Below are 26,481 nucleotides of genomic sequence, written 5' to 3'. Positions count from 1 at the left end.
TTAAAATTCAAAATATCAACTGATGCTTAAATATTGCTATTGTTTTGTCTCAAAGAGATTAAAATAGTTTCCTTTTAAATAAGTTTTCTCTTTTAAAAAGTATTAATAAATTTTTGCCAACTTTGTATTCGTAGCAAACACTAATATAATAAAGTTTTGGATACGGAATACAAATTACAATGTTATATTAATCGTGTTTTGAACATAGTGTGTATATATGTGTGTGCGCGCGCGCGCATAAAAACAGTGTAACTTATGCATGTGTATTAGTAATATAAAATATGTATATATTATTACTACCCAAATACAATTACATACATATAGATACATTATAATTTTATGACGATGGCATCATAAAATGGACAAAAGTACTAATTAAATATAACAAGATTTTTTTTTAAAAAGCAACATATTTGGCAGCCACCAACTCGTTTCCAATAATATTCAAGTTAATCAAAGCTTGACAGGTGGTAGTGGAGAAAATTTGATCATCATCTAAAACCCAACAACTCATTCAACTCTTCTTACGCTAATAACAAGTTCTCTCTAATTTATGTTTTAATCACTCTTTACCATTCCATTTAGGATTATGGCTAATCGGAACTACAAAGGCTTAGATTCCGTCACTGTTGCTGATGTTGAAGCTCTGGGAATACCCACTGAACTAGCCGGCATAATTTACGAAAAGGTGAGCCGAATTGTTGGTGATTACGGGGCTGCCACTCCCCAAACATGGCACTGTATCTCCAAAGAAGTACTCAATCCAAACATTCCTTTCACTTTCCATCAGATGATGTATTATGGATGCTATAAGGATTTTGGGCCTGACCCGCCTGCCTGGTTACCCGACCCGTTAGTCTCTATTCTCTTTCTTTGATTATTTCATTCTTGGGGAACTTACTAGTTTTACCCTTGGGCTATCTAGTTTACCAAATATGGCCGGAGTATACACTGTCTATACACTTAGGCTGTGTAGTTATGTAAATTACGTATATAGGTATGTATATTACTCCTTCCGTCCCAATTGATGTGATACAGTTTGACTTGGCACGGTGTTTAAGAAATAAATGGAGACTTTGAATCTTGTGGTCTAAAACAAGCCAAAGATATTTGTGTGGTTATAAATCATCTCGTTAAGCGTAAAAGTTAAAGTTTAAAGTTAAATTGTTGTCAAATAAAAGAAAAGTGTATCACATAAATTGAGACAAAGAGAGTATATGTATATTACATGTATATTATATGTGTAGGTATGTATATTATATGTATATATTTAGTATACTTCATATACTACTCATACACTGTATACAATTATACATATTTTGTAAACTAGATGGATGAATGGTATCTGGCTGTAATTTTCCCTTGATTCTTTATGGGGTAAAGGCGGGAATATGGATTCATTCAGTTTATGACATTGTGTTAACTTTATAAAGTCAGTCGATCAATCAACTATCCCTCCATTTTGCTCTATTTAGGATCGAATATTAAAATGACTGATCATAGTTAGTCTACTTTTATATTGGTTGTCAAATTTCTATAGAGTACACTAAGCTTCAATTCCGAATTAGTTGGGGTTGGTATGAGTCAATTTAACTTTGAAGTCATTGTATTGAGGCCTGTGATGACATTCCAACCTTTTAGTATCCAAACGATTGCCATAATTTGACTATTTTTACACTGATATCAACTTCATGATCATCGTGCTTTATCTGGGTTTTTGACTGGCTATGCTTGTGAAGCTCACAAAGGCTAAGTTTATTTATGTACATGTGAAAAATCTTAGTGGGTGTTTGGACATGAGAATTATGAAATTTGAAAAAAGTACTATTATCTATTTCCAAGTTGAAAATGGTATTTGGAAATTGGATTTGTTTTTGAATTTTTGTGAGTGATTTGGAGTGAAAATTGTGAAAATTTTGGAGTTTTTCGAATTGCAGAAAATTCCGGAATTCAACTTCAAGTTGAATTCTGGAATTTTTTTACAATTCTATGTCCAAACAGTTTTCGGGAATAAAATTACGCAAAAAAGAAAATTAAAACTATCCATGGCCAGATGGGCACTTAGTAACTTACTTTCACGCATGGAGTAATGTTCAAGAAATTTGAAAGCAAAGACACCTAACTGGATAGATGGTAATAATTTGGAACTAATGGATGAGTGTACTATTTTTTGTGGGTTTGCTTGTCAAAAGGTGTATTGGATATCAAAAAATCATGCCAATTTTTTGATATTACTCGTATACTTGAATGGTGATCTCCCCTTTGCTTTGTTCTTCTTCTTCTTCTTTTTTTTTTTTTTTTGGATATGTGAATGGTGATCCTTTTACCTACGGGTAGATTTTGCATCGTTGCATGCACTGTATGGCAAGAATAATACATGACGTGTGGTGTAGAATTCCCGGAACTTAAATTTGTTTTGTAATGTCAAATTTATTTCATATTTTCTGGAACAGAAGAAATGCACGGTTGACCAATGTTGGTCAACTACTGGAGAGGCGTGGAAAGGAGTTTTTGGGATCAAAATATGAAGACCCAATTTCTAGCTTCTCTGATTTTCAGAGATTTTCAGTCTCCTACCAAGAGGTAGGTTGAATGTACTTTGAGGATGAATTCCTGATCGCTGGACTTCTGTTGTGCTTTTGATGCTAATAAGTAATCATGTGTTTGTTGACTCTCTCATTTCCTGTCCAATCACTTAATTTGCTAGGTATATTGGAAAACCATATTGGAGGAAATGAATATTTCATTTTCAGTTGCCCCTGAATGTATTTTACGTGAGATTCCATCTCATCCAGGTGGTCAGTGGCTTCCTGGAGCACGAGTGAATCCAGCAAAGAATTGCCTCTGTCTAAGAAAGAGGGCTTTAAGTGATGTAGCCATAGTGTGGCGAAGTGAAGGAAATGATGAAGCACCTGTTGATAAGATGACCTTGCAGGAGTTACTTGAATCAGTTTGGTAACATAAATTGGTGTTGTTAATCATTCTCTCTACAAACTGATGTAGTTCGATTTATAACGGTTAGCTAGATCAGCTTTGATCTCATATTGAGAAATGCTAACCTCTTTTTTTAAATAAAAGTTGTAGATCTAGAAACCAGTCAACTGCATGAAAATACGCAAACCACCAATTTTAAAATTCTGCGAGCATTAAGATTTGATTTAAAGTTCATCTAGGTCCTGTTTGCTCAATTTTCTAGAGAGTAGCTAGGTCAAAAGAGGGGGGTGGCGGAGTGGGTGGGATGAAGTAGTGGTGAATTACCAATTTCCTAAATGAAGCCATATAACATGTTTCATATCTTTTTATATTATTTTATTCCCAGTGGTTTCATGTATGAGGTACTTTCTTCATCGTGCTTTTCTCCATGTTCTTGAAATCTCTGAACCATCAACTTTCTCACAGTTATAACTGTTCTTACAGGGCAGTTGCATATGCTCTTGAAACCCTGGGTTTGGAGAAAGGATCTGCCATAGCTATAGATATGCCGATGGATGTTAATTCTGTGGTGATCTATTTGGCCATTGTTCTTGCTGGTTATGTAGTTGTGTCCATTGCTGATAGTTTTGCCCCAAGTGAAATTTCGACGAGGCTCATCTTATCAAAAGCAAAAGCAATTTTTACTCAGGTGCTTTACTAATGAGGATATATTATTCTTTTTTTAGTTATTGTATCATATATATTTGCTCTTTCAAGGTCATTAGAGTTTCATTGGACCAATGCAAGTTTCTAGCTCCTTTCTATGCTAGCATTTACACATTCATAAAAGGCACGGTTGTAAGGGAAAGACCCACACTGGTGCATTGATTTTGATGCACCTGATAACATAGTACTAAATTCAAAGTTTTGATGTATTAGATGGTTCTATAGTTCGTCATTCAACAAATTATCCGATAATAACCCAAATTTAGCAAAGAATTGATGAAAAATTGGTTACAAATGTTACTATAATATGGATTGCAGAAATGGATGCAAATGAATTCTAAAAAATATCGAGTTTCTATTTTAGATCAAATTAGGCAATACATGAAGATTATATGTCAGACCAAATTAGTGGGACAGGAGAACGGTTGTAAAATCATGGCTTGATATCTTCTTAAAATATTTAGAAATGTCAGTATTGGATACAATCAATTTATGTGTCAGAGATCAAGGAGAATTATGAAGTAGTCACCTAATTAATTCAAGATGTTTCATTATTTTTGAATTTTCTTGGGAGTTTGGTTTGTTATGCACGTAAGGTCAAGTTGATGCGTTAAATGATGAAAGAACTTCATTTGAGACTCAAAGCTGGTAAACTTTTATACTTTTAGACAACTATGAATTTGAAATATAAAGAAATGTATCAATGATTCAAATATTAGCTTCCAGCAAATTGGTTATGGCTTCATTTATAATCCTTTGAAACGAAATAAAACAGTTTGAATGTGGAGAAGTAAACTCTTCAGAACGTTGCGGCTTTTTGTCTCTATTAAGGGCATTTGAAGAATTTCTGGAGAGATCCAGTAGTTTAAGGATAGGCCTCCAAAAATCTAGTTGGATTAACATTCTATGGTAATATTCAGTATGGAAACACTATTTTGTTGGTCTCGTATTTGATTTTTGCTTCTTATGGACTCCTCTATGATCAAATTATACTTTTGTAGCTTATATTCCTTAAGTTTGATAAAATTCTGATAAATGGTGAATTTTAGTGCAAATGGTTGTTCTCTCATTCTTATTATTCCTTTTAGCGTATGCAGTTGTACTCATTCTGATTCCCATTTCTTTCTTTATGATTACTATTTTTTGGTGCTTTTCTTGTTTAAGTTTGTTTTCTGTCAAAATCTATCCAGGATTTTATTTCCCGTGGAGATAAAAAGATACCCTTGTACAGGTAACCTCTTTCTTCTCTTTCTGCTTCAGACATTCTGAACTGTATCGAGGTTCATAGGAGCCTAACTGCTAGTGTCACTAGTAAATTCTGCATTTCCCTTTTTTATTTATGTTCTCACCTGTTGAAACTGCAGTCGAGTTGTTGATGCTCATTCACCGATGGCAATTGTGATTCCCAATAGAGCCTCCAGCTTGAGCATAGAATTACGTGATGGAGACATCTCTTGGCCTGACTTTTTAGAGAGAGTGAAAGATTCCAAGTAAGAACCCCTTTCACAGAGATTCTTGTCATTTCTTTCTTTCTTTCTTTTCTACATGTTTCATCTAGGAAAGGACAGTAAAGTGCTTGTTCTTTATTTATTTTTCATACTGTACTGTTACCAATGAATTGGGTCAGAGGTTGGAATGTTGTATCAACTTCTTCTTCTAACATTAAGAAGTGTGTAAGATGAGTTCCAACAGCAGTTGCCCGAGCTAAGAATACAGTCTTACACGAGAAGTATGATGTTCACTATACATTTGCTGTATAATATGCCGGTAGTTTGAGAGCTCTTTTCCATATGTGTGGATGCAAGTTACATTAGAGGTAGGTATGTAGGAAAATGTATCTGTAGAAATAAATCTTTTGAAGTATCACATAATATACTTGCTTTACTTTGAGCCAGAAATAACGTATCTTTTTTTTTTTTTTTTGAATTTTGAGCACAAACCAGAACCTGCATTGATTTGTATGTTCAATGCAACAACAACAACATACCTAGTGTATTCCCACAAGTGGGGTCTGGGAAAGGTAGGGTGTATGCAAAACCTTACCCGTACCTTTATGGGGTAGAGAGGCTGTTTCCGATGTTCAATGCAACAACAACAATTGCACCTCAATCCCAAATTGGGTTCAGCTATAGGAATGCTCATTATCCATGTAATTCCATCTCGGCCCCTCTCAATCCAATATTCATACATTAGGTTCGCTAAGGTTATTTGGACAACATTTAGGTGAAGTCGAAAAACTGAGTATTTGAAGTTAAATAAGGATATGAGATTGAAATTGTGTTTGAACATGAACTGTATTCGGAGAAAAAAGTTGAAGTTTGTGAGTGAACGATTATTTCACTTGAAATACTCCTTAAACCAGTTGTTCAAATACTCTATTTGAAGTTGTAGTTTAAATAATGGACAAAATTGTAAAACCGCCAATGATTTGCAAAATAATATTTCATTATTTGCAAATAATATCTATGTCCAAATGCCTGCTAACACTACGAGTTCTCTATATATTTTTTTGTTGGTATACAATTTTTTAACAAGATTAAGGTTGTGTTTGGCATGGGAAAATGTTTTCTAATTTCCTATATTTCGTTGGTCAATTTTTTTTTCTAGGAAAATAAGTTCCTTAAAAATGAAGAAAATGACTTCCCTAGTAGAAGTAGGGAAAGCAAGTTCTACAAGTGGCATTCCACACTGATTGTCTCCTCCCCACCTCCAACACATCCCGTCCCCGCTCTCACCACCGTAGCCCCATTCCCACCACCCCTACCTCCGACTCCCTACCCCCACTTCCCATAGTATTTCCTAGATTATATACAAATGCTTTTGGGATAACAATTTCTGCTTACGTACCAAACACAAGAAAATAAATAAGAAAGCTACTTATTTCCAACAAAACATTTTCCAAAACAACATTTTCCATGGAAAATATTTTCCTTCATACCAGACACCCTAAAAGACACTTAGTAACATGGGACCTAAAGTAAGCATACCAGCATGACTAAGTCGTAATTTCACAACTAATTGGTATTGCCTATATGAATCTTTTCGTTCCATTGTGCCTATTGTTTGCCAAGTCTGCAAGAATTCCAAGGAATTGTAAGTCTTTCGAGACTTCCTTCTATGTCATTATAGGTCAACCTCGTCCCTTTTTAAGACCTTCAATCACTGTGGTCTCACACCTACGGGCAAGTGCGTGACTGATCAAGAGGCCGATGTAGGACATGATTGAACCATCTTATCGTTCTGGTTAGAGTATTACCAACTATTAGTTGGAAAAAGCAACCTTCCCTCATTTAATCTGCAATGTGTTACTTGCGCCTTCGTTCAAGTGTAATTGTTATTAATCTTATCTAATCTTGTATGACTACATCCATCCGAATATATACATTTCTATGACACTCATCTTGTGGATATTGGACCTTAGAGGCCAACATTCACCCCCATACTGCGTTGACAATATTATAATTCTCCTATAGAACTTGCCTTAAAAGCTAAGGTATTGATCCTTTGGATACATGAGCTTTATGTGATTTAGTTCTGCAATATGTTGAAGCTCAATTTGAATCTAAAGTAGTAAATTTGATCTAACAAACTTCCTTGCATGTTGTTGGAATATTTTTTTGAAAAGTGAATTGGGGCAGATTAGGTCAGAAATGCTTCTCCGCAAGTAGGTGGTGTCACTACTACCTCTTCGGACTTTAAGTCCACTCTTGTCAAACCAGCTCCTTATCTTCCCACCAATAGCATCTCCCGTACATCTGCTGCCAGAGATGGAGGACCATACCTGTTGCCACCCTCCTTTGCAGTTATACTAGGTGCTAAAATGAGCCCTAGCTCAATTCTGTGGTCGCAAACACCACCATTTGCATGCGTAGGCCTCTGGCGATATTCTGAGCTAAGGACTACCATGGACAACTGTTTAAGTGTAAATGGACTCTTATTGGGAAGTTCTCCCAAGGAAAACTAAAAACCAAGGCTATTGCGGCAGATTTCATTGTCAAAACTCCACTTCAAAGGACAAGTTCATGGGCCTATATTATGCAAGACATTTTTCCTGGACTTCAGCTGCGAATCAGACCATAGCTGTGTATTGCAAGAGAACAAAAGAATATTGAGCATTGTGGGCTTCTACATGAGGTATTCAACTGGTCTCCAGACCTTCAACGGAGGAGGAGACCTCCCTTTCACCATTGTGAGTACTATTGCCAAGTCTACCTCGGGATCTGATCGGGTATGATTTCTTGAAGCAAATTCTAGGTCACGTTGGAACCTGTTAGTAGTGGATGTAGCCACAGTGAAGAGGAGCATGCCTGACATGGCGAAAATCTGGTTTGAGGTGAACTTGATGAGAAGAGTTTCTGTAGGTGTTAAAAACACGACATTTGAAAGGATTCTGGAAAAATCTGCAATTTTGAGTACGTTATCCATGTCTTGCAGGGTATGGAAACATCAACGGCATGCTGTGTAAGAATGTAAAGCAGAATAGTAGATGAAGTTATGGAAGAAAGCGGACAAGAGGAGAATGAGCTGCAAACTGTTGAAGCAGCTGAAACTTTGCAAACTAATTCTATTGAATGAAACGAAACCCCTTCTCATCTTGTGGCAATGAAGTAAGCAGGTTGGACGTCGGTGACTGTTAGAACCATGTTGAAAACACTTTGGAAGGAGGCAGGGCTAAGCAGCACAGAATTACTGAAAGAACGCCCACGCCCTTAATGCATTCACAAATATGCTAGGATAGGAACCACATAGGCAAACCAGGGCAGACTTGCTCAGACTCAAAATCTGAAACGGGAGGAACAAGAACCAATGGTTGGCGAAATCACAGAAGTACTCAGGAGGAAAAAGAGGAGGAAAAAAAGGCCTGTGCTAAGACACTAAAAAGACAAACAAGAGTACGAGACAATGTTCAACCCAAAAGTAGCCAACAATTGAAGAACCTAGTAGTGAGAACATTGATACATTCACTGTCAACCACAAGGGGCAAGCTAGCAAGGAAGTAACACAGACGGAAGATAATCACAATGCAAGTGCTGAAGTGGAAACTACAGTTACAGGAGCTTCTAATGAAAATATCTAGATATACTTCGCTCGGCATAACTTAATTCCTACAGAACTTGTGCCGAGCGAGGCATCAGTTCAGTTTCCGAAGATAAAAATATTACATAACTTATGTCGAGCGAAGTATATCTAGATAATTTCATTATAAGCACTAAACAAATACTAGATAAAAAGGACATTGCACCATCTCAGGATCTACAATACCAGACTGACCTTTCTGTTGAAATTATTGAGGCACAGATCTCCTCTTCATCGACCGAACTGGAAAAAGAAAGTGAAGGGAATAAAGGTTCATGCACTGGAAAAAAAAAAATTGAGTCATTACATCATAAACTAGGTCTTTTGATTTCAAGGGAAGTAACAAAGAAAGGGAATGAAAACAGAATAATCAGAGATTTAGATAAATTAACACGTGATATTATTACCACCTTTGGGCCTAGATCATTTATAATGCAAGAAGGACAAGAGCTGGTTTATGCGCATGAGTACATAAAAAGATGCGGCATTGGTGGTGTTCTTGAATATCCCCGAGAGGATATTCAAAAATTTAGGCCAATCATAATACGTTCAGCCTTGTCAACAAGAAGAAGAAAGTAGATACTCTCAGAATCCTATCTTTATCATTTTGGATGACTAGATAGGGTTGTTTAGATTTCTCAAAGGATACTAATCTTCAAGACATATTTCATCTTCATTTGCAACCTCGTAATTGTCTTCTAGTGTTCGGGAGAGGAATCCTCCCCACATGACTTAGTTTAGGAAATTAGCAATAGGCTTATATCTTTTACATAACCTCAAAACATAACTGGGTGGGCTTGTCCACCCTTAGCTTGTAATTATGGAGGTATCGACAAATGTCTCCCTGCTTATTTTGTAATTTTTGCCTTACTTGCTTCCAACAACGGGTAGGGGTCAGAGCCTAAACCCCCACCCGACCTTCTTAGGTGGATTATAAAAAACAAGTCTACTTTTGTCATCTCTGACTATATCTTCATTTACAAAATTTTACCTGCATTTCCCATTGAATGCTCATTGTTTGAAATGCCCTGATGCTAGGAATAATAGTTTTATTTCCTCGCATTGCAGGGGACTTGAGTTTGTTGCTGTTGAACAACCTATTGATGCATTTACGAACATTCTGTTCTCATCTGGCACAACAGGTGCAGTAAAAGTTAAAATTATGTCCAATTCTCTCATGCCAACATGCATTTTAATTTTGTTTGAACTGAATGAGACTGCCAAAATTGTAAAGCTGGGGATATTACTATGTAAAAATAGGATCGAGATTCTTGGGTAAGGATTCCAGAGCAAGCTGGAAGAAAGTGAGAGGCAACAGTGACTTAACTCATAGTGTTAGGGAAGTTATGGTGGTTTAAGGTGGTACAATAACGAGGAAGATGAGTGGTGAGATTGAGGCATACTTGTTGAGATGATAATTGTGAAGTGGAAGAGAAAATAAGAGAAAACTCGGCTTGATTATTTGCTCAAGCTATTGGGGTTTAAATAAATATGTTTACCTGTTCTAAACTGGGAGGAAATCAATACCTAATTACAATAGGAGTAAATTAAGCTACCTATTATATTTACATATATTGTAGAATTCACAAGGATTTGAACACTCCCTCTCAAGCTGGTGTATACAAATTATATGTACCAGTCTTGCTACATATATAACCTGTTCTGGGATCGGTTTGGGACTTGATGAATATGTTTGCAAGCTGATCATTTAACCACACGAACTTTGTGACTATGTCTCCTAAGAGTACCTTCTCTCTGACAAAATGACAATCAATCTTTATGTGTTTGGCCCTCTCGTAAAATACTGGATTCGATGCAATATGAAGTGCAGCCTCATTATCACGCACAAGTTCCATTTCTTTAATCTCTCTAGATTTCAACTCCTCCTAGTTGCTTGATCCATATGAGTTCACATGTCGCCTCGGCCATAGCCCGATATTTTGCTCCTGCACTCGGTCTAGCAATCAAGTTTTATTTCTTACCTTTTCAAGACACCAAAATTTTCCCAACGAGAACACAGTATCCAGAAGTGGATTGTTTGTCCGAGAGTGACCTCGCCCAGTTTACATCTGTATGTCCAACAATTTTCTCATGTCCTCGGTCTTTGTAAAGTAGTCCTTTCCTTGGAGCAACTTTTATGTATCTAAGAATGCAAATAACTGCATTCCAATGACAATGAGAAGATCCAAGAACTTACAATACTAACCGGGAAGTTAATCTCAGGTCCAGTCACAATGAGATAATTCAGTTTTTCTACCAGCCTCCTATATCTTCTATAATCACCGTGAGACTCCCCTTAACCTAGTAGAAGCTTAACATTTGGATCCATTGGGGTATCAATAGGCCTATAATTTGTCATCTTGTCTCCTTAAAAATATCAAGTGCATGCTTCCTTTGCGAAATAACAATTCCTGATTTAGATACAGATCTTTGGTCTGAAAGTGTTGAAAAAGGTGATGTTTCAACTGGCAATTCCCTTGTATCATTACCTGTGATGACTATGTCATCAATGTAAACCACCAAATACATGCACAAAGTTGGGCAGAGCAACGATAGAACACCGAGTAATCAGCTTCACTTCTAACCATGCCAAATTCCTGATACCGTACTAAATTTTTGAAACCATGCTTGAGGAGACTGCTTTAGGCCATAAATTGACCGTCGTAGTCTGCACACGATGTTATTGGAATCCCTGAGCAACAAAGCCTGATGATTGCTCTATATATACCTAATCTTCGAGATACCAATGAAGAAAATCATTTTTAATATCCAACTGGTAGAGAGGCCAATGGCAAACAACCATAGATAAAAAGAGACGGACCGAAGCAATCCTAGACACAGGAGAGAAGGTATTACATAATCAAGACCATAAATCTGGGTATAAACCCTGGCGACTTGTCGTGCCTTTAAGCGAGGGCCAACCTTCACTGTATATTAGCTAATGACAACCAACTATAGACTTACTTGGAGGTAGAAGAACAAGCTACCAAGTACCACTAGAGTGTAAGGCAAACATCTCCTCAATCACAACTTGTTGCCAGCCTGAATGAGAAGGAGCTTCACTTGTAGTCCTAGGAACAGAAACATATATTAGTGATGATACCAACGCGGAATGAGCCAGTGACAAACGTCGATAGCTCATAGCTCAAACAAGTATAGATAGGATGAGGGTTACGAGTAGAACAAATAGCTTCCAAGTGGCAATTGGAGATTTTGTGTAGACAAGTCCGCATCAGGCAAGGACTCTGGTGGTGGATGTGAATTGTTTGGACCGGATGAGGGGTGCAGACGATGATGATAAGTCAAAAGTGGTGGAGGTGGAGCTGACGAAGACGGAGCTGTAGAAGGTGGAGCGGACGGATAGACTATGGCGGAATCCCCAAAAGATGGACGTGGTAAAATATCATAAAGGCCTAGATGTTCAACAAAAGTGGATGTAAAGTTGGGCTAACCCTCAAAGAAAGTAAGCGTACATAAGGTATCACAGGAGGTTAGGTGAGTAGCATCGATATCCCTTATGTAACTCCTAATAACTGAGAAAGGCACATTTAAGAGCACGAGGAGCCAATTTGTCTTTTCCTAGAGTGGGAATTGAACAAAGCAAGTGCTTCTAAAGACACGTGGTGTAAAAGAGAACAAGGTTGATTGAGAAACAGAACAGAGAAAGCGGAACCTGATCTTGAATGGCAGAAGAAGGCATATAGTTAATCAAATAACAAGATGTGAGTACTGCATCCCCCAAAAGTGCAATGGAACGTGTTCTTGCATGAGTAGGGTGCGAGCAATCTTGTATGGACAAGATGTCTGATGAAGAATTCCACTGGAAGACATAAATTATTGAAATTGAGATGTTAAATATTCACATGCATTATCACTATGGAAAGTGCGTGGGGGAACACCAAATTGATATTGTGTTTTCGCGAAGTTTGAAATATAGAAAATGATTTGGAACAATCTTTCATTAAGAAAATCCAAGTACATCTTGACTAATGATCAACGAAACTAACAAAATACATAAATCCCAATGTGGAACCAACCCTACTAGGACACTAAATATCAGAATGAACTAAATAAAAAGGAGACTTTGCGCGATTATTAAGAGTATGTGGAAAAGTAGTTCGGGTGTGCTTCCCCAATTGATACGGCTCACGATCTAACTTAGACAATTTTGACAAGCTAGGTACCTCATTCTTGTTTTCTTTTGAGCCGAGGGTCTTTCGGAAACAGCTTCCCTACCATGGTGGGGGTAAGGTCTGCATACATTTAACTCCCCCCAGACCCCACACTGTGGGATTCAACTGGGTATGTTGTTGTTGTTGTTGTTGTTGTTGTTGTAGGGTGTCTCAATTGTCTGTGGATTAAATCTAGAGAGTCGGAGGCTGAACAGACTGTAGCTCCTGAGCTGGAGAATTAAGATAATAAAGTCTATCTGACTCACGTCCTTTGCTATCCTTCCCGTACTGAGGTCCTGTATAACAAAGAAGCCGCTAAAGAATGAGATGAAACAATTTAAGGCTCTAGCCAAACAATTGATTCACAGAAGGCTAAAGGGGTAACCAGAGACAAAAAGAACATTATTCAGAGTTAAGGTAGATTGGCTTGACTTACTTCAGTTGCCATAGTTTGAGAACCATTAGCTAAGGTAACTGTGGGGAAGTATGGAGAATAAGTAATATCAGACAATAAAGATTTGTTACCAGAAATGTGGTCGGAAGCCCTCGAGTTCACGACCCAAGGACCAAGTGTGGTGGACTATGAGATGCAAGAAATATGATTATCAGTATGAGCAACGGAAGATATTGGTGGAGATGTTTACTCGCCTGATACTAAAGAAAGTCATTGTATTCTACCTCAGATAAAGGGTATAGTTGATTGGTTGGATTACTGATGGATTCAGTCTGAGCAACATGACCAATCTTTGGTTTACTATGTAGAGAGTAGCACACATCATGGGTACGATTTCTAGTCTGACATGCAATCTAAGATGCTAGAACAGATGAATCTACTGCATGACTAGACCACATAGGTGGTGCAGACAGTCGTAATAATAGAGCAAACAGGTCATCCATAGCAGGAACAGTAGGGCTAGTCAAGATTTGGTCCCGCACTGAGTCAAGATCAGGTGGAAGTCCAACAAGTATAACAACCAAATACATTCTCTGGTTGGTCCAATTTTTTTCAACACTCGTAGTAGCGAGCAGCAACTCATTAAATTCTTCCATAACCATCTGAACCTGTCCAAAATGGTAGACATACCCAAATTTTTCTTTTTAAGGTTAGTATGCTAAAGAATCATCAACTATTTTGGAGGAAAGTTATTAATGCAAAATATGAGGAGGAGGATACTGGGATGACAAAGGAGGTCACCACACCATATGGGGTCAGTCTTTGGAGATCCATAATAGCCTTATGGGATGAAGTCAAGAACAATTCTAAGACCAAAGTAGTTGATGGAAACAAAACCAGATTCTGGAAAGATAAATGGCATGAGGCTGGTACTTTGGAGAGTTTATTTCCACATATTTACAGCATGGTCCTAGATTAGCAAAGGACTGTTGTAGAGTTGTAGACACCTCAAGGCTGGAATTTCACCTTCAGAAGACACATCAATGATTGGGAAATACACAGAGTGGCTGATTTTTTTCAATATACTAGAACAATTCAATGGCCTTCAGGTAGGAGAGGATGTTTTTTGGTGGTTGGGGAACAACAAAGGAGTTTTTAAAGTTAGTGCAGCATATAGGATGATGAATCTATCAAATCAACAGATAACTAATTGGCCTTGGAAGCACATTTGGAGAACTAAAATTCCACACAAAGTTTCATGTTTTATGTGGCTCTTAGCCAAAGAAGCAGTCTTGACACAGGATAATCTGATGAAAAGGGGATACCTTTGTGTTCTAGATGCTTCCTATGTGGAGAAACAGCAGAGACATTAAATCATCTATTCCTTCACTGCAAGTTTACACAACAGCTCTGGAGAATATTCTTAAATCTTAAAGGTATATCTTGGACCGTGCCGGGAAAGGTCTCTGAGACTTTAAAGAGTTGGGAGGAAGCAGGCTTGTAGGCCAAGAACAGAATCAGGTGGAGAATTGTCCCTGCCAGCATATGATGGACAATCTGGAAGGAGAGGAACTCTAGGTGTTTTGATAACATAGAGAATGGTGTGCAGAGGGTCAAGCTGAACTGTATCTTACTGCTTTGTTTTTGGTGTAATCAGGTCTACTTAGATGATCCTGTTACTATCATTGATGTTTTAGATTCAATATAGGCATAAAACAGTAGAGTGTTGGAGTACTTTTGTAAATATGGTTTCAGTGCAACCCATGTACTGTTTTGCTCATATGATATAGAATACAGTTACCAGTTTAGTCAACTGAGAAATCACATTATAAAAGTGGGAGATGTTATTTTATGTATAGCCCATGAGTCTTTTCCCAAACTAAGAAGAAAGTTTGGAAGGATCGAAATAATGACATAACTTCGAATCAATAGATTTCCACAATAGACTACACAATCGAGCATCAATCTTCTCCCATTCTCCCCTATCTTTTTCATTAATATCATTAGCCTATTTAATCAAGTGATCCTGAACACCTTGTCCCTTAGGCCAAGTTGAATTGAAGATGATCAAGATAAGTAATTTGCACTACTATCAAGGTTCAATAGTGATAGAGTGGTTCTGAGTTGCTGGAAATCATGGTTTTAGAACCAAACGCATCCGATCCAAATGACATTGTTCAAATACTAGATGAAGCAATCCTCAAATCAAGAGCAAGAGACTATTACAGAGTCTAATAAAGTTCTGAAGTGCCAGAAATAGTGAACTGCTTCTGATTAATCTGGTCGGAAGATGGTGTAACCAGTTTGGATCTGCTCGAACTTGAGGGGCGAGTACTTAAAAAAGCTCGCCGGAATCTGGTCGGAAAGGGATCATGCGCGGGCACGTGAGCAGATTTCGCCGGAATTTGGACTGCTGTGGTCGGCGCGTGAGGGCTCGTGGGATGGCAGAGCTGGCTGGGTTTCTCTCGTGTTGGTGTTCCAATTCTCGTGGTGGTATTGGTTTGACCGCAACACCTGTTGAAACCAAATTCTCTCCGGACAGCCATGATAAGTTGCTGGAAAATTTCTGAGTTCATAATTTTCTCTTCTTTTATATTGTGGCCTTAACCAGCCTCCGATACCATGTGAACTGGAAGAGAAAATAAGAGAGAACTCGACTTGATTATTTCCTCAAGCTATTGGGGTTTAAATAACTATGTTCACTTATTCTAAAAAGCAAAGGAAATCAATACCTAATTACAAATAGGAGTAAATTAAGCTACCTACTATATTTGCACTTATTCTAGAATATTCAAAAGTATTCTAACAATAGTAATTTTTGAAGAAGGAAACAAGGCAGTTAATTTAAGGTTCATGTGTAATCACTGCAGCTTCACTTAAGGGCCACATGTAACCACTGTAGCATCGTTAAGTTGGGGCCTCTCACGTGAACAACACAGTAAAGAGGGAAAAGGGTACTTCGGAATGGATAGCGTAAAGGAAGGCCTGAGCCCTGATGTACAGCTTATATCTTGAAAATTGCCACCTCTAACCTATCAACAAAGCTCTCATGATTGTAGAGCATTCACATGTTTCTCCAATCAAGAACTGCAAGCCAACACTTCGCTAAAGTTGCTTGTACTACACAGAGACCTAGAATAATTTAGGTCAAGAGTGATATGCAGGTGGTTGTGCCAAGTTGGAAGGGAGATCTGAGTTTTTACAGGTTTGTGCTTGCAGGGGTGGTTTACATGATGTTGGATCCCAGTTTAGTATAATTCTTGGGTTTCCACGGGAAAACTTGTCAATCTTGTTTTTCTTTTGGTACCAACACTTCCTCTTCTTTTTGGGGGAAAGGTTGGGAGGAAGGTGAATGGTTGTAGAAGCTTTATTTCATAATAAATTAAAGGTTGAAGAACTCACATCAATAATGCTGTTACATTCACATATAGATATCCTCTTTCTGAACAAGAATGGAAAATTTAGTAGTCAAGTCAACTGTCGAACTGAAATGGGAGTGTACAATATCCTCTTTATGTTTACCAATTGATTATAAAGAACTCATTGAATTGGTAATGCAAATGAAGCAATTGAATAAATGGCCACAACTAAAATCCTAAATGGTCCAGGAGATCCAAAGGCAATTCCATGGACTCTCCTCACACCTTTCAAGGCGGCTGCTGATGGGTGGTGCCATATGGACATTAAAAGAGGCGATGTTGTTGCTTGGCCCACTAATCTTGGGTGGATGATGGGACCTTGGCTCGTTTACGCTTCACTGTTGAATGGGGCATCCATTGCCTTGTATAATGGATCTCCCCTTGGTTCTGGCTTTGCCAAGTTTGTACAGGTTATTTTCTTTCATTGTTTTACTTTCTTGGTCTCCTATTTCGTGTTGAACGACTTGGTGAAAATCACTTTGTATCACAATTATATACATTTAAGATAATTCTTGTGTCTGCTAATATCATGTTACTTTGTTTTCTTCTAATCTGGTGTATTTTGTTACTTTAAGCGAGGGAAGGTATCTATTTATTTGAGTCTTTTGAATCTATTGCTCTTCCTACATGCGTAAGCTTGCGACAATACTTTGGGTGTCCTATCAAGAAAATAAACAGGCTGAGTTTCTCAATTCCTAGATTTAATCACAACAACAACATACCCAGTAGATTCCCACAATGTGGGGAATTCCTAGATTTAATCGAAAAGGGAAAAAATGATGAGTAGAAAGAGAACACTTTATTGCATGTACACTTTTGCAATTTAATAATATTATTGCTAAGCTTGTGGGTTCTAACCGCCCAAATATCAGTGAACTAATCAAGGCATCGCAATCTCTGATAGATATGGTATTTTGAAATATTTTAGCTGATTCATCGCAAACCTACATTGTTTAAATTTTGAATACCTTTTGTTATCTATGCTCACGAAAAATCTCTCTTGCAAACTAACCAGGATGCTAAAGTAACTATGCTTGGGGTGATCCCAAGTATAGTGAGGACTTGGAAAGCGAAGAATTCTCCTGATGGCTATGATTGGTCGACCATCCGGTAGTTTCTAAGCAACCCTCACATTATGTTTTTGTTTCACCAGGAGCTTAATTTGCATGTTCGTCCTTGTTTTCCTTCTCTTTCTTTATCTCCTTAACTCTTATTTCCTTTCAAATTGACTGAATTGCTGGCAAGCTTGCGCATGGTTGATTTATGACTTCATATTTCAGAATACTGACATTACTTGAAAACAAATATGTTTCCTATACATATGCACATTAAATGAATTCTGCTCAAGTCTATTTTTCCTGTCCCTTTCTTGGGCTTAACGTAGTTCATACATGATGGTAGTTGCTTTGGCTCCACTGGTGAGGCATCTAGCGTGGATGAATATCTTTGGCTGATGGGAAGAGCTGAATATAAACCAATAATTGAGTATTGCGGCGGTACAGAGATTGGTGGCTCCTTCGTCTCTGGGTCATTGTTGCAGCCGCAGTCTTTAGCCGCTTTCAGCACAGCAGTCATGGGATGTAGTCTTCATATTCTAGGCGATGATGGTTTTCCTATAGTAAGCACTCTGCAACCTCATAGCTGGAACATCAATAGTATTTTCTAGAGCAAACTGCAATCAATATTGTATGATGATGCATTTTGTGCTTGCATAAAAAGTTCTATTTAAGCTAGTGAGAGTTGAGTGTTTACCAAATGTGATCAGTTCGTGTGCAACTTCGACTTGCTAATTCTGTTGGGGTTCCTCATAAGGAAATCATTCACATTCCTGTTTTCTTTTTGCCACATCTTAAAACATTCACAACCCCTTATTGCTTGTTACTGTGATATTTTAAGCTGATTGCTAAGAAAATTGACCTTGAGTCTAACTCAACCCCAGATGCTCGCTCATAGAGTGATGATTTGATGTAATAAAAAATAACAACAAAAAGAAATTTAAGGGATAGAAATTAGATCTGACATAAAGGAAATTCTACAAAGTAGACAATGACTAGATTGAAAGGCAACAAAGTCACCTTCTTCACTAGAACGCTAGCACCTAAGCTATAGAACCCATCAAGAAGATAGTTAAATTCCCTTGCAAAGTTGGAATTGATCAAAGAGCTACGCCTGCCAACTTCATACATCAATATAATCTAACTCTACTAAATTGGGAAAGTACGATATTTATATTACTGCTTAAAGATGTTAATAAAGTCTAAAATATCTCCAGCTAGGGATTAGAAATATAATGAGGCTAAAAAGGGAAAGTTGGAAATGTTCAGGTTATTCTCGTGATCACGTATGCTGGGGCGCAATCGCGGTCCGGTCTTGGGTCAACTTCCTCTGCAATAGCGGACTCTTAGGCGCGATTATGGACCTGGTCAAAGTCAGCACCTTCCGCAAAAGCAGACTTCTTGTTGCGATCTCAGGCTTTTGTCAGGCCTGGCTTCTCTGTGATAGTGGAATGGTGTCTGCAGACGCGGTATGGAGGTACTCTGCACGAGAAAATTCCGATGCTGCATCAGCAGTGTTCCAAAAAGCCTCCCTGGGGTCCAATTTGAGATTTTCTTTCCTTCAGCTTCACTTCTTCATACTCCACCCATAGCTTCCATCTTCATGAACAAGCCTTAAAGTCCTTGAACTCCCTTGCTTGGCTTCTAGTAAATGCCTTTGGTGAAGCTTGGCCCACATCAAGATTGCCCAAGACCATATAAGGAGACAACATAGTTCCCTCAACCAATGTAGGAAACTTAACATCCCCCACTTCCCCCCACGCTCAGGACAGGACATCCAGTGTGTGGACAATATAATATAAGGCCTAAAATTGGGAACCAAGATAGGAATAGGTCTGATTTTGATACCAAAAAAAAAAAAATGATACTTGAGTTTGACTCAATCCCATAGGCTAACTAACTCATGAGGTGAGAATTAAGGGGAGTAGGAGACAATAGCTCATTCCCTCCACTAGTGTGGGACACTTTAAGACTGCTATTTTTCCTTTTGTGTAGCCATCAGATGTTCCTGGGATCGGTGAATTGGCCCTTGGTCCTCTCATATTTGGAGCTTCAAGTACATTGCTGAACGCGGACCACAATGAGGTCTACTTCAAAGGAATGCCTGTTTTTAATGGAAAGGTAATGCAAATCCCATAGTCTAAGCTATTTCAGTTTACCAACAATAGCTTGTTTGACACTATTTGTATCACAGGTTCTAAGAAGGCATGGGGATGTGTTTGAACGTACTTCTAAAGGATATTACCATGCACATGGTCGTGCAGATGATACAATGAACCTAGGGGGTATAAAGGTCTGCATTTAGCCTCGAATTGTATCCGAAAGTATCTGTTTAGTATTAAGATCCAGTAAACTATGCATACGAATGAACATTTGAGTTGCCAAGCGTTTCTTCGTACTGGATTGTATGCTTTCCTAAGAGTTCTGCTAGTCTGTTTTGGCAGGTGAGTTCACTTGAGATTGAGCGAATATGCAATGTAGTAGATGAAAATATACTAGAGACAGCAGCAGTTGGAGTACCGCCTGCTGGAGGTGGGCCCGAGAAGTTGGTAATTGCTGTCGTGTTCAAGGGTTCAGATAAATTGGAGCACGACTTGGTTAATTTGCTGATTTCTTTCAACACAGCTTTGCAGAGGAAGTTGAATCCATTGTTCAAGGTATAGCATAGGCCTGAAAGGTTGTTAGTATGTTAGGAGATATTGTCTCATCTAAATACAAAATGTGCAGGTTTCCAGTATAGTTCCTCTCCCTTCCCTTCCAAGAACAGCAACAAATAAAGTCATGAGAAGGGTACTGAGGCAGCAGTTTTCTCAAGCAGATCAAGGTTCCAGACTCTGAACTACATAATTCCCAATGAAGGCACTTTACGTAACAAATCTTGTTATTTAGAAACAGCAATTCAAGTAGTTGATCCATATGTTTGTTGTGTTGTAACATATGTACTTTACATGTGAATTGGATGTATTCCGCGAAAGGAAATAATGGTTTATGTATTCTAAAATGGAGATTGCCAGTTTCGATCCATCTTAGTTTCAGCGCCACTAGAATGCCTAAAGCTAGAAAGCAATTACTGGATATGGAAAATAACTAGTTTTAGGCTCACTTGAAGGGTCAAATGTTTGCCCATCAGAAAAGTGCAACTTGAAAAAGGACAAGTAGAGAAGCAAATAATTGTGAACTAATTGTTTCAAGAACAATAAAAGCTTAGAAAATAGTCATAATAAGTTCTTAATTATGTGTTTGAAACAAGTTATTGTGTTTTATTTGAAAAGGGAAAAGATCCAATCTCATATATTTCAGTAGTTTCTCAGATTGGGTCTAGACTGTGATCCATGAAGATTTAGGCCCTGTTTTGTGCAATTTTTTTTTTTTTTTTTGGTAAAATACACATTTGACCGGTCGGCGAAATAATTACATTCACTAGCCAAATATACAAAATATATACACTGTTATGTATTAAAAGTATATAGTTTATTTATATTATACATTAATATACAAACAATATACATTTGCTGGCTATTATGTTGATGGGCGGTTATTTATGTCAATTTCTCTTCTTTTGTTTGGACTTCCCATCCGTGCCCAATATCTGCTTACGATTAATTCGGATTCCTGCTGGGAACGCTCTCTACCAAATGTGACGATATTCCCAGAGTATTTGGTGCTAGTTAAATTGAAAATGTGACATGTAACTCCGAGAATAACTAATTAATTATTAAAATTATCAGTTCAGTTGTCATAATAAACCACTGCGACTACCGATTTTGAGATGAAAGTATGCAAAAGGTTATTTTTAAGCAATTACTTCTTTTTGCTGCTGTGGCTTATCTATGGTCATTCATGTTAAATTCCAACGTTGTCGCTTGAATGATAATTCGATAGTTGATTGAAAAGAAAAACTTTCATTAATGTACAGTTTCTTCAGAATCTTGTATTCCCCATCTAGGAGCAAGTGAATCTTCAAAATGTTTAGGTATCGAGCTAATGCAGTGAATACACAACCTAAGATTCCTCAATATGTATATCTCTTTACAAAATTAAAATTTGGTACTGCAATCATAGGCAAGTTTTTATAATGTTAGCAGAATAATAAAATTTGACCAAAATCCAAAGTCAATCAATTAGACAGCAACTTCTTTATGGGTGCAATTTCTTGATAAGTAATTAAATAATGTTAGCAGAATAATAAAATTTGACCAAAATCCAAAGTCAAATCAATTAGACAGCAACTTCTTTATGGGTGCGATTTCTTGATAAGTAATTATGTATATACAAATTAAAATACAATAGTGTGCACAAACGTCTTCTAGTGTCACCGTGAATAAAGGATCAGAACAAATTAATCCAGTCAAAACTAGGAAATAAGTTAACACCACAAAGCAGAAGTTAATGTAGCTCATAATCTGAAACAAGCTTGCTATTGTATGAAATTTGCACCATCTTAAACTGAATTTTATCACTTTTTGATTGACAGATACCCTTTAAAACGGAACCCTATTCAGTGCACATAAAATATCAAAAATCAATGATAGACTCAAATATCTAAAACATAATCGAAAACATCCAAATATTTCACCATAAATAGCTGCATTGCCACTTAACCATAACACAACTGTCCTCCATATTCCCATCAATATCCAGTAGTATAATTGCTTATCGCCCAGCAATGCTCAGAGTAGCTGTAGAATCAATGTAGAGGTGGTAAATTAAGCAACAGCCTCACCAACAACTTGCAATTGAACAACTATGTAATTCTGTATTGAAGAGACAACAGTGGATTTTTGAAAGATAGTACTGCTACTGAACAACTAAGAGGAGGCAACTTCAAGCGTTAAAAACTTTTGAAGTTTTAAAGCTGAACATATTGCACAGTCTTTAAGTATTTTAGTAATCTACAAACTTTGATCAGACCAGTTATATTGCCCTGTAGCTCAAAAATCAAGCAACAGAGTGGGAAAGAGTATCAGAAAAACCATGTTTCTTGATAATCTAAGCCAGAGTGTGTGTGTTATATATATATATATATATGCAGCTCTTGTTCACAAATTTTACATCTGAGAAAACTTTGTAAAGCTTGTCTATCAACCTGAAGTCCTCTCTGCGGAGGACATTAAAGGAAGAAAGCTAATGCATGAATTGGTAGAGGTTCTAACTAAGACATATATATTAGTACACAAGTGTATACTAAACATGTTCCATAAATACTACCCATAACAATTAATCGTACCTACATGTGGAGTAGATTGTTGAGGCAGCTCATCCAATCATGGTACGTTTTCTACCTCTTTGTCGCACTAAAAGGAGTTGTAATCCAAAAAGACACAAGAAGTCAGTGCAGCAATTAATTTAAACATCACATTGTTGACAACTCTAGAAGACTGAAGGGAACATAACTACGAAATTACACACCTTCGGCGAACTTGTTCAGAGTTGACGACCATTGTTTGGAGGATTTCCTATATGCAGCAAGTATCCTATCCATCTACAAAAAACAGATAGTTACAAGATTATATCCACCTCCATAAGACGCTGATTATGGGTGGAAAACACTTTTGGTCATGCTGGTATTTCTTTTTGTTGGGGAGGGGGTGTTTGGGAGTAGGGGGGTCATGTTTATAACATGCAAAAAGAAAAAGGCAACCAAAACAAACAGAAAGGACTAATGACCATACTTACCACATTTCCACATGAAGAGTGCATTGAAAGCAATGCTCGTTCAAGTACATATAAATCTACTGCTTTATCTTCTGGAAGGGTTGATGTAAAGCTCAGACCAAAATCAATCAATACCTGTTCAAACACTATTCTACCGATTACAATTTATTTAGCAAGATGCAGGTTAAGAATCAATCAATCAATGAACTATGCATCAATTCCAAACTACCTAATGCACACTATATGAATACCTCTTATCTATTACGCTCTATTCAAGCCCATGTCATTCCAAGAAAGGAAAATCGAAAAACAAAAAAGGGAAAGAAACTGCAACAAAGTTTTTTTCATTTAGTATATATTACCCAATAGACCCACAGAGTCTTAGATAAGACCTTTCACAAACACCTACCAATCGATTGGTATCCTTGCGGATTAACATATTTGATGTGGTCAAATCCCCATGAATAAGGCCACCGTCATGGAGCTTGCCCATTGCCGAACCAATATGGAATGCTATGTCATTCATTCTTTCTTCAACTATACCATGTGATCCAAAATCGAGAAGTATGTCTTTGACTAAAGAGCCTTCCAAATATTCAAATGTCAATGTGTGCGACACAACATCAACAGCATAAAGAACTGGAGTTAAAACCCCTAGCCTTCTAGCTTTAGTCATACAGCGGGCCTCCTGCTCCAGCATTAAAATATCTTAAAGTCATGCAAGCGTACTGGCAAACAATAATCCAATAAGGAAGTAGCAATTTCTAGTTCAACTAACCGCATTTAAGCGTTTGAGAGTGAGCTTTGTGTCCAAAGTTGGATGCCTGTATTTTTTTGAGAACCGCTCCTTAACTATACACCTCTTTCCCACAAAAGATGACTCAAATACTCTCTGAATAAAAGGTGAAAACAACAAGAAGGAAGCATAAGATATTGTTAGAAGATTTACATAGGAAGACAGCTAAACTAAACTAGCTATCTTCTACTCCCTCCGTTCACTTGTCCACAATGGACTTTGCACTTCCTTTAAGAAAATAATAAATGAAGTGCATATTTTACTATAACACCCATGACTATTAGCATTTTCAAAAAATCTTGGGAAATGATTTTGGGAATTAGTAGTTAATGTTAAGGATAAAGAGGGAAAAACATAGTCTTTCCCTTGATATGCTAAAGTGGACAGTAAAAGTGAAAAATTATTTTTCGTATAGTGGACAAGTAAAAGTGAATGGAGGGAGTTCTGTAGATACTACTCAAAATCCAATAACCAAAATAACTGTTGTTTCGGGCGTTAAATGAGGAATGAACTCTTAAAAATAACAAATAGAATAACAGCTAGTAACTTACAGCCTCGGCACCTTGCTTAATCAAAATTAAGGAGTTTTCTTTTACTTGTGAATTGATTTCCGTCATAATTTCCTCTACAAGATAAGCTTCCAAAGAGAATATCTGCATCAACAACACTAAAACCACTTTTAGGAAATCAAAAGCAAGAACTTTAGACCCTCCAATTGCTACATTAAATGCAACTACAAAGCTATACCCGGACACCAATATCAGAACAGTACAACAACAACATACATAGTGTGATCCCACAAGTGGGGTCTGAAGAGGGTAGGATGTATACATACCTTACCCCTACTTTTGTGGGGGGTAGGGAGGCTGTTTCCGATAGACCTTTGGCTTAGGTAAAAAGCATTTCAAGCAATTTGAAAAGAAAATACATAAATGAAAGCAAAAACAACAACAAAATAATGTGAAATGGAAAGCAGTACATAGCATTCAGAAGAAAGAGCAGTAACAACAACGAAATAATGAGAAAACTGTAGCACAAGAAACACAAAATCAAAGAACAAGAAACAACGAGATATCAGAACAGTAATAGAGAAAATACATATAAGCACATAATAAAGCTAAAATGTAGCCAAAATTGTATGTGCAACAGAAGAGGGTATACAGGTTAAATTCAACCCAAAGGAAGGGACTACAATGGAAATTCAGATAAAAGAAGCTCCATGAATACCCAAGAGAATCAAAAAAAAAAAAAAAAAAAAGGACCTCCTTTTAAATTATGTGAAGGAAGTGTAAAACTTTAGAAATGAAACTTAACAAGAAGTTTTAGGGTGTCGTGATGACACCTTCAGGGACTACTATCAACTATGAGATGGAAAATAGAGGAAGAGTTGTTACCAGTTCAAAACTATTAACCGTGTCTGATTTAGGCACTTATCTGTGCTATTTAGGGTTATAACTGGGAAGAATTAACTCTACGTGACTAAAAGAAATTACTAAAGTGACGTGTAGGGCCCACCTCACATCAAAACTTAATTAAATTTAGGATTAAGAAGATTGAGGTTCAAAATGTAATTTTTAAAATTTTTTAATCTTTTACAAACTACAAAAAAATCCAAAACACCCGCCCATTATACTAAAACACCCACTCAATATTCAAAACTTCCAAAACCGTTCATCTCCACAACTCCCTCGCACTTCTTCCATATTTCAAAATCAAAACTCCCAAGCAACAGTTAATCTCCTTCACTTTGACGTCTCTCATCTCTCCTTTTTTCTTGTCATCTTCTTCTTCACCCTCGTCTATAGGTGCCGCTGCTGCTGCTTCTTCTTTTATCAAGGTAAAGTTTTTGTTTCACTTGTTCCAAAAGTTATTTGATAGAAATTGATGATTTTGGTTGTAGAAAAAGAAGAAGAAGAACATGAGTTTGTCTTCAATGTTGTTTATTTTGTTGTTCCTTGTTCGAAAAACCCTTATTTAGGGTATTTGTTTAACTTGTTGGGGTTTTTGCGTTTGTAAATAGCGTACATTGTTCTCAAATTATGATTTTTTGTAATGTTTTTGTTCTTGTTCTCCTTAAGATTTCGAAAAAATGGCTTGCAATCTTGTTGACTTTTTCGAACAGATGAGTAAGTTGCTACAGCAACTTCAGCACTTATTTGACAGTTGCTGAGGTTGCTTGCTTTTAAAACCTCTATTTAGTGTATTTGTAATGAAATACTGTTGTTGGTGTTAGTGTTGGTGTTGGTGTTGATGTTGATGTTGGTGTTGATGTTGA

The 26,481-nt window shown here is 37.2% G+C and overlaps 2 protein-coding genes across 16 annotated transcripts; one reads left to right on the top strand and one right to left on the bottom strand.

Annotated features, from left to right (window-relative positions):
* Positions 1–421: 421 nt before the first annotated feature.
* LOC132603541 (hexanoyl-CoA synthase-like) lies at positions 422–20,779 on the top strand. Of its 8 annotated transcripts, XM_060316659.1 has the most exons (16): positions 448–467; positions 586–688; positions 791–852; positions 2,454–2,583; positions 2,708–2,955; positions 3,418–3,622; positions 4,830–4,870; positions 5,004–5,129; positions 9,784–9,857; positions 16,890–17,110; positions 17,716–17,810; positions 18,102–18,318; positions 19,751–19,876; positions 19,950–20,048; positions 20,200–20,412; positions 20,483–20,779. In XM_060316659.1, exons 2-16 carry the CDS (start codon positions 590–592, stop codon positions 20,591–20,593), a joined length of 2,067 nt encoding a protein of 688 aa, XP_060172642.1. In that variant the 5' UTR covers positions 448–467; positions 586–589; the 3' UTR covers positions 20,594–20,779. The 8 variants fall into 8 exon arrangements, with proteins under 8 accessions (XP_060172638.1, XP_060172642.1, XP_060172643.1 ...); XM_060316655.1 differs by having other exon boundaries at positions 422–467; positions 586–852; XM_060316660.1 differs by lacking the exon at positions 448–467 and having other exon boundaries at positions 474–688; positions 2,457–2,583.
* A 1,417-nt stretch (positions 20,780–22,196) lies between these two features.
* Positions 22,197–25,718, bottom strand: LOC132603538 (uncharacterized). Of its 8 annotated transcripts, none has more exons than XM_060316649.1 (8): positions 25,601–25,718; positions 24,758–24,859; positions 24,189–24,302; positions 23,820–24,098; positions 23,432–23,545; positions 23,165–23,237; positions 22,983–23,049; positions 22,197–22,434 (listed from the first exon to the last, which is right to left on the bottom strand). In XM_060316649.1, the coding sequence occupies exons 2-7, from the start codon at positions 24,821–24,823 to the stop codon at positions 23,012–23,014; spliced, it is 684 nt and encodes a 227-aa protein (XP_060172632.1). In that variant the 5' UTR covers positions 24,824–24,859; positions 25,601–25,718; the 3' UTR covers positions 22,197–22,434; positions 22,983–23,011. The 8 variants fall into 8 exon arrangements, with proteins under 8 accessions (XP_060172632.1, XP_060172631.1, XP_060172635.1 ...); XM_060316648.1 differs by having other exon boundaries at positions 24,758–24,873; positions 25,601–25,617; XM_060316652.1 differs by lacking the exon at positions 25,601–25,718 and adding an exon at positions 25,549–25,567.
* Positions 25,719–26,481: the final 763 nt, after the last annotated feature.

Source organism: Lycium barbarum, chromosome 7 (assembly GCF_019175385.1).
Source record: "Lycium barbarum isolate Lr01 chromosome 7, ASM1917538v2, whole genome shotgun sequence".
In the NCBI taxonomy this organism is placed as follows: domain Eukaryota; kingdom Viridiplantae; phylum Streptophyta; class Magnoliopsida; order Solanales; family Solanaceae; genus Lycium; species Lycium barbarum.
Note: the sequence above shows the minus strand (reverse complement) of the source record. Positions and strands in the feature narration are given on the sequence as shown.

What these genes read in the sequence shown, in the direction of transcription:
- LOC132603541 (XM_060316655.1), top strand. Translation starts at nt 590, where the DNA reads ATGGCTAATCGGAACTACAAAGGCTTAGATTCCGTCACTGTTGCTGAT. An exon ending in GAGTTACTTGAATCAGTTTG is followed by an intron (nt 2,956 to 3,417) that starts GTAACATAAATT and finishes CTGTTCTTACAG; the next exon opens with GGCAGTTGCATATGCTCTTG. An exon ending in GTTCTCATCTGGCACAACAG is followed by an intron (nt 9,858 to 16,889) that starts GTGCAGTAAAAG and finishes TAAATGGTCCAG; the next exon opens with GAGATCCAAAGGCAATTCCA.
- LOC132603538 (XM_060316647.1), bottom strand. Translation starts at nt 25,039, where the DNA reads ATGTATACATCCTACCCTCTTCAGACCCCACTTGTGGGATCACACTAT. An exon ending in GCAAGGATACCAATCGATTG is followed by an intron (nt 23,546 to 23,819) that starts GTAGGTGTTTGT and finishes GTGTTTGAACAG; the next exon opens with GTATTGATTGATTTTGGTCT. An exon ending in TCTGAACAAGTTCGCCGAAG is followed by an intron (nt 23,050 to 23,164) that starts GTGTGTAATTTC and finishes AACTCCTTTTAG; the next exon opens with TGCGACAAAGAGGTAGAAAA.